General features: G+C 56.2%; 1 protein-coding gene across 1 annotated transcript in view; it reads left to right on the top strand.

Annotated features, from left to right (window-relative positions):
- The window catches only part of LOC144954249 (phospholipid-transporting ATPase IG-like), a gene marked incomplete at its 3' end in the record, with an annotated part of 19,907 nt that extends 16,051 nt beyond the window's left edge, over positions 1-3,856 (top strand). Inside the window, exons 3-4 of the mRNA XM_078884788.1 lie at positions 2,921-3,013; positions 3,756-3,856. Coding sequence (XP_078740914.1) covers positions 2,921-3,013; positions 3,756-3,856 — 194 coding nt within the window. The remainder of the gene's footprint in view (positions 1-2,920; positions 3,014-3,755) is intronic.
- Positions 3,857-7,907: the final 4,051 nt, after the last annotated feature.

Genomic DNA, 7,907 nt, shown 5'->3' on the forward strand with positions numbered 1-7,907 from the left:
CGGTGGTGTAGCGGTTAGCGCGCTGCACTACGAACCTGGCGACCCAGGTTCGATTCCCGCTCACGGCAAACACCTGGTGAGGTGTGTAAACATCGCTGCTAGGGAGACAAAGGCGGTCGGGCGTGGTGCTGGCCACCCACCCCCTCGTGTACCGTTCCGGCCTTCATAGGTGCTCGCTAACAGCACTTGCCCCTACAGTCTGTTAAGGCTATATGGGGGATCTTTGTTTGATCTTTGTGTCTGTGTGTCTGTGTCTGTGTGTGAGTGTCTGTGTGTGTCGTGTGCTTTGTCGTTGACACGTGATATATGGGCAATTTGCTTATCTGCGTTGTCACAGACACACACACAGACAAAGATCCCCCGTGTAGCCTGTAACATGCTGTTGGGGCAAGTGCTGTTAGCGAGCAGCGCCTATGAAGGCTACCAGCACTGTGGCACACGAGGGGGTGGGTGGCCAGCACCACCCCCGGCCGCCTTTGTCTCCCCAGTGGCGATGTTCACTACACACCGCTATACCAGTTACTCATTTGAAGTCCTGCAGAACCTGTCCAGTGGTCCAGACTGTTGTTATGATGTCATATAGGGCAGTCTGTGCATAAACGCCACCCTCCCTCAGCATTTCGCTTGGGAGATCATCTCTGCCCGGTGCCTTTCCTAGTCTCAGACTCTGGATCGCCTTCAGTACTTCCTCAACAGATGGCACCTCAGCCAGCCACTCACAGGGGGTGACTTCTTCTTCCAATATTTGAGGCACCGCAGCCTCAGCAGGGTCATCCCCACTTTGTCCCATGATGTTTTCCATGTCGAAGGATTTCCCCTCCCACACACACACAATCACACACACACAAGCACGCATACACGCACTGACTGAGATGGCTGGCAGGTGAGTTGGTGGATGAGTGAGTGGATGAGTGGGTGAGTGAGTGGGTGGATGAGTGGGTGGATGAGTGGGTGAGAGAGTGAGTGGGTGAGTGAGTGAGTGGGTGGATGAGTTGGTGAGTGAGTGAGTGGGTGAAAGAGTGAGTGGGTAAGTGGGTGAGTGAGTCGGTGAGTGAGTGAATGGGTGATAGAGTGAGTGGGTGAGTGAGTGGATGAGTGAGTGGGTGAGAGAGTGAGTGGGTTAGTGGATGAGTGGGTGAGTGATTAAGTGAGTGGGTGAGTGGGTGACTGAGTAGGCGAGTGAGTGAGTGAGTGGGTGAGAGGGTGAGTGGGTGGGTGAGTGAGTGAGTGGGTGAGTGAGTGAGTGGGTGGATGAGTAGGTGAGAGAGTGAGTGAGTGAGTGGGTGGATGAGTCGGTGAGTGAGTGAATGGGCGATAGAATGAGTGAGTGAGTGGATGAGTGGGTGAGTGAGTGAGTGGGTGAGAGAGTGAGTGGGTGGGTGAGTGAGTGAGTGAGTGGGTGAGTGAGTGGGTGAGTGAGTGGGTGAGTGGGTGGGTGAGTGGGTGAGTGAGAAAGTGAGTGGGTGGGTGAGTGAATGGGTGTGTGAGTGGATGAGTGGGTGAGTGAGTGGCATGATCGAGATAAGAGAAAGACTGATGCTGTTTGGGTGGATGTGAAATCCGAGTGGACTTGCCGATAACTGGAACCAGCGGTGTCAAGATCGGCCTCTGTGAAGGAGGAGGCTCGTGAAGGACGCTGCTGGGCAGTAGAAGGCAGTTGCTCACAACAACGAGTGGAGCGCCGTGCGGATAAAGCACAGCAAGTTGGCACATTCGGGGGGGCACAGGTGGTGCATCAGCCAGTCGTCTCAGTCAGTTGACCCATTGGCACCTGCTGGGTCTGTCCCCGTGACCTCCCCGTGCACCTAGCCTGGCACAGTAGGGGGGTACAGCTGGTGGTGCATCAGCCAGTCGTCTCAGTCAGTTGACCCATGGCACCTGCTGGGTCTGTCCCGTGACCTCCTCGTGCACCTAGCCTGGCACAGTAGGGGGGTACAGCTGGTGGTGCATCTACCGGTCATCTCAGTCAGCCAACCCATGGCACCTGCTGAGTCTGTCACGTGACCTCCTCCTGCACCTAGCCTGGCACAGTAGGGGGCACAGGTGGTGCATCTACCGGTCATCTCATTCGGTCAACCCGTGGCACCTGCTGGGTCTGTCCCGTGACCTCCTCGTGCACCTAGCCTGGCACAGTAGGCGGGTACAGCTGGTGGTACATCTACCGGTCATCTCAGTTAGTTGACCCATGGCACCTACTGGGTCTGTCCCGTGAACTCCCCGTGCACTTAGCCTGGCACAGTAGGGGGTACAGCTGGTGGTGCATCTACCGGTCATCTCAGTCGGCCAACCCGTGGCACCTGCTGGGTCTGTCACGTGACCTCCTCCTGCACCTAGCCTGGCACGGATTGGACAATAGCCGGACAAATAAACGTTTTGACGACGTGTGACTCTCGTGTCCCCGTGTCTACCCTCTTTGTCTCTCCCACCTGTCTCCCCGTGTCCCCCCGTGTCCCCCCGTGCCCCCCCCCGTGTCCCCCACCTGTCCCCCCGTGTCCCCCCTCCGTGTCCCCCACCTGTCCCCCGTGTCTCCCCGTGTCTCCCCCGTGTCCTCCACCTGCCCCCCGTGTCCCTCACCTGTCCCCCGTGTCCCCCACCTGTCCCCCGTGCCCCCCACCTATCCCCCGTGACCCCCCCGTTTCCCCCCGTGTCCCCCCCGTGTCTCCCCGTGTCCCCCCCCGTGTCCCCCACGTGTCGCCCACCTGTCCCCCGTGTCTCCCCGTGTCCCCCCGTGTCCCCCCGTGTCCTCCATCTGTCCCCCGTGCCCCCCACCTGTCCCCCGTGTCCCCCCGTGTCCTCCACGTGTCCCCCACCTGTCCCCCGTGTCCCCCCGTGTCTCCCCGTGTCCCCCCCGTGTTCCCCCCGTCCCCCCATGTCCCCCCCGTGTCTCCCCGTGTCTCCCCGTGTCTCCCCCGTGTCTCAGTCCGGGAGCCGGGTGATCCTCGTGGGCCCGGGTCACCCCGCGTCTCTCCTGGAGTCTCAGAGGTTCCCCGACAACAAGATCGTCTCCTCCAAGGTGAGTCACCTGGTGCCGTGGCGCTGCGGTGTGTGGGGTCAACATCGCCCCTGGGGAGATACAAAGGCGGCCGGGCGTGGTGCTGGCCACCCACCCCCCTCGTGTGCCCACAGTGCCGGTAGCCTTCATAGGTGCTGCTACTCGCTAACAGCACTTGCCCCGACAGCCTGTTAGAGGCTACACGGGGGACCTTTGTCTGTGTCTACCTTCACAGGCGCTGCTGCTACTCGCTACTCACAGCACTTGCCCCGACAGCCTGTTAGAGGCTACACGGGGGACCTTTGTCTGTGTCTACCTTCACAGGCGCTGCTGCTACTCGCTACTCACAGCACTTGCCCCGACGGCCTGTTAGAGGCTACACGGGGGACCTTTGTCTGTGTCTACCTTCACAGGCGCTGCTGCAACTCGCTACTCACAGCACTTGCCCCTACAGCCTGTTAGAGGCTACACGGGGGACCTTTGTCTGTGTGTCTACCTTCACAGGCGCTCCTGCTACTCGCTACTCACAGCACTTGCCCCTACGGCCTGTTAGAGGCTCCACGGGGGACCTTTGTCTCTGTGTGTGTATGCGCGTGTGCATCTGTGTGTGTGTGTGTCTTTGTGTGTGTGTGCGTGTGTGTATGCATGTGTGTGTGCGTCTGTGTGCGTGTGTGTGTATGTGTGTGTGTGTGTCTGTGTGCGTGTGTGTGTCTGTGTGCGTGTGTGTGTGTATGTGTGCGTGTGTCTGTGTGTGTGTGTGCAGTACACTCCCTGGAATTTCATCCCCAAGAATCTGTTTGAGCAGTTCCGACGAATCGGCAATTTCTACTTCCTCATGATCTTCTTGGTGCAGGTCAGACGCAGGCACGGACACGCACACACACACGCACACACACGCACACACACGCACACACACGCACCACCTGTGCCCCCTACTGTGCCAACTCGCTGTGCTTTAGCCACCCGGCGCTCTGCTCGTTGTTGCTGGAGGGCGACTGCCTCCAACTGCCCAGTAGCAGCGTCCTTCACGAGCCTCCTCCACAGAGGCCGATCTTGACACCGCTGGTACCGGTCATCGGCAAGTCCACTCAGCTCCACATCCTCCTGTACCACATCACTCCATCTCTTCTCTGGCCCGTGCCGCGCCCGTTTAGCCTCCTTAATCCGGCCGAACAAACGCTGTTTAGGCATGCGGTGGCTGGGCATGCGGGCTACATGACCCAGCCAACGCAGCCTTGCTTGCCAGAGGAGCTCACCGATGGGACTTTGTCCACATTTTTCAAGGATTTGTGGCCTCATATAATCCAGCCTGGTTAAACCCAGGATTGATCGTAGGCAGGCCAGCCTAAATGTTTCTAACCGGCGAAGATGCTCCATTAGGGGGGTCCACGTTGCGCAAGCGTAGAGAAGGGAGGGAATGACTGTGGCCGAGAAGACCTGAAGCTTCGTGCGGATTGATAGACCAGGTAGCTTCCACACAGCGTTACGCAATCGATGAAAAGATAATGCCGCTCGATTGATTCGGAGTGAGACCTCTGCTGTTAAACCAGAGCCATGAGCACACTGCCCAGGTATGGGAACTCTCCACTCTCTCCACAACTGCCCCATCACCGATTGGGAGTTGTGGGGGTGGAGTGTCCGATGGCACAAAATACCCAGGCAGGTGCTTAGTTTTGGTGGAGCTGATGGTAAGGACCCACCTCTTAGTGGCAAGCTCCAGGTTCAGCAGCAGCGCCTCCAACTCTTCCTCTGAGTGAGCAGCAATTACCAGGTCATCGGCATACATAACGTGGTTGACCAATAGGGAGCCATTCCTTATCTGCACTCGGGCATCGATCAGCCTCCGATTGTATCTGTACCAGATGGAAATTCCTCAGGTACACCCATTGAAGGCTTCACGAACTACGTTGTCGAAAAAGATGTTAAATAATGTTGGAGCCAGAGGACATCCCTGTCGCACCTCAAGGTGAACAGGGAATGTCTCCGACTCCCAGCCACGTAGTTTTACCCGGGCCCGCTCACCATCATGAAGGTCCTTAATCATCATGAGCAGAGGGTCAGGGACTCCGAAAGCACGAAGAACAACCCAGAGCCCAGGCCTACTGATTGTATCATAGGGCTTGACCAGGTCACACACGCACACACAGACACACAGACACACACACACGCACGCGCTCACGCATTAACCACACACGTGGTACTGTGTGTGGTGAACATGCAAACACAAACTCGGCTCTGATGATGATATTTGATGCGTTGTCTTTGTAAACCTGATTGGCCTCTACCAGAGACATCAGCCCGGAGGACGCCAAACGGCGACCAGCACAAGGGCAATGCCACTATCAGAGTAAAGAGAGCTCGGGGCGATGAAGCAATGCCACGCATCGGAGCATTTGTAGCTGTGGTTGAGCAACTATATCATTGGAGGGGGGGGGGGGGGGTGGCTACCTTTTTGCCAGTCTCAATTTATTAAAAATAATCATGGAGGTGTTTTACCCTTTCTGGCGGCGATAAGATAGCAGCTCTGCTAAGATGTTCAAACAGCAAACGGAGTCCTTTTGCGAGGTATAAGGTTGCTGCGTTGACCACTCACGTATTACTTGTGATGGAAAGGCATCCCATGATAAAGCTAGAAATGCATTGCCCTTGTCCTGTTCGCCGTTTGGTGTTCTGTGGTCTGACACTCGTGGTGAGACTTGGCCGTAGAGAAGGCGGCCGCTGCCTTTGGTGTAGGACAATCACTTTGTTGTTGTTCTTCCCCGGCACCTCCGATTAGCAAGGTTGGCTACGTACATACAGTACGTACACAGAGAGCCACAGACTCACACAGAGAGCCACAGACTCACACAGAGACCCACAGACTCACGCAGATAGCCACAAACTCACACAGAGAGCCATAGACTCACACGGAGACCCATAGACTCACACAGAGAGTCACAGACTCACACAGAGAGCCACAGACTCACACAGAGAGTCACAGACTCACACAGAGAGGCACAGACGTACGCAGAGAGCCACAGACTCACACAGAGAGTCACAGACTCACACATAGACCCACAGACTCACACAGAGAGCCATAGACTCACACAGAGACCCACAGACGCACACAGAGACCCATAGACTCACACAGAGAGTCACAGACTCACACAGAGAGGCACAGACGTACACAGAGAGCCACAAACTCACACAGAGAGCCATAGACTCACACGGAGAGCTACAGACTTACGCAGATAGCCACAAACTCACACAGAGAGCCATAGACTCACACAGAGAGCCACAGACTCACGCAGAGAACCACAAACTCACACAGAGAGCCATAGACTCACACAGAGAGCTACAGACTCACGCAGATAGCCACAAACTCACACAGAGAGCCATAGACTCACACAGAGAGCCATAGACTCACACAGAGAGCCACAGACTCACACAGAGAGCCACAGACTCACACAGAGAGCCATAGACTCACACAGAGAGCTACAGACTCACGCAGATAGCCACAAACTCACACAGAGAGCCATAGACTCACACAGAGAGCCATAGACTCACACAGAGAGCCACAGACTCACACAGAGAGCCATAGACTCACACAGAGAGCTACAGACTCACACAGAGAGCCACAGACTCACACAGAGACCCACAGACTCACGCAGAGACCCACAGACTCACACAGAGACCCACAAACTCACACAGAGACCCACAGACTCACGCAGAGACCCACAGACTCACACAGAGACCCACAAACTCACACAGAGACCCACAGACTCACATAGAGACCCACAAACTCACACAGAGAGCCACAGACTCACACAGAGAGCCACAGACTCTCACAGAGACGCACATACTCACACATAGACCCACATACTCACACAGAGACCCACAGACTCACACAGAGACCCACAGACTCACATAGAGACCCACAGACTCGCACAGAGACTCACAGACTCACACAAAGACCCATAGACTCACACAGAGACCCACAGACTCACACAGAGACCCACAGACTCATACAGAGACCCACAGACTCATACAGAGACCCACAGACTCACGCAGATAGCCACAAACTCACACAGAGAGCCATAGATTCACACAGAGACCCACAGACTCACACAGAGAGCCACAGACTCACACAGAGACCCACAAACTCACACAGAGAGACCCACAGACTCACACACAGACCCAGAGACTCACACAGAGACCCACAGACTCACACAGAGAGCCACAGACTCACACAGAGACCCACAGACTTACACAGAGACCCACCAGACTCACACAGAAAGCCATATACTCACACAGAGACCCATAGACTTACACAGAGCCACAGCCTCACACAGAGACCTAGAGACTCACACAGAGACCCATAGACTCACACAGAGACCCACAGACTCACACAGGGACACACAGACTGACACAGACACCCACAGACTGACACAGACACCCACAGACTCACACAAAGACCCACAAACTCACACAGAGACCCACAGACCTCACACAAAGACCCACAAACTCACACAGAGACCCACAGACTCACGCAGAGACACACAGAGACCCACAGACTCACACAGAGCACCCATAGACTCACATAACTTGAAAAATAATCTCTTTAGAACGTTTTTGTGTTGAGTTTGCGGCCCTAGGTCATCGGATTCTTGCAGCATGGCACCAAATTCTGATCTGATTCTGATCTGGTGAGCACGCTTGGCTGCAGACGGTGTGAAAGAAGTTCTACTTACATCCTGACTTACCCCCTTGTACCCCCAACTCCCTCACCTTCCCCCACTCCCCCCACTCCTCCCCCACTCCCCCCACTCCCCACTTCCCCCCTCCCCCCACTCCCCCCACTCCCCCTTCCCCTCCTCCCACTCCGCCCTCCCCTCACCCCCCACTCCCCCTCTCTCCCTTCCCCCCTCCCCACTCC

Source organism: Lampetra fluviatilis, unplaced genomic scaffold (assembly GCF_964198595.1).
Source record: "Lampetra fluviatilis unplaced genomic scaffold, kcLamFluv1.1 SCAFFOLD_950, whole genome shotgun sequence".
In the NCBI taxonomy this organism is placed as follows: domain Eukaryota; kingdom Metazoa; phylum Chordata; class Hyperoartia; order Petromyzontiformes; family Petromyzontidae; genus Lampetra; species Lampetra fluviatilis.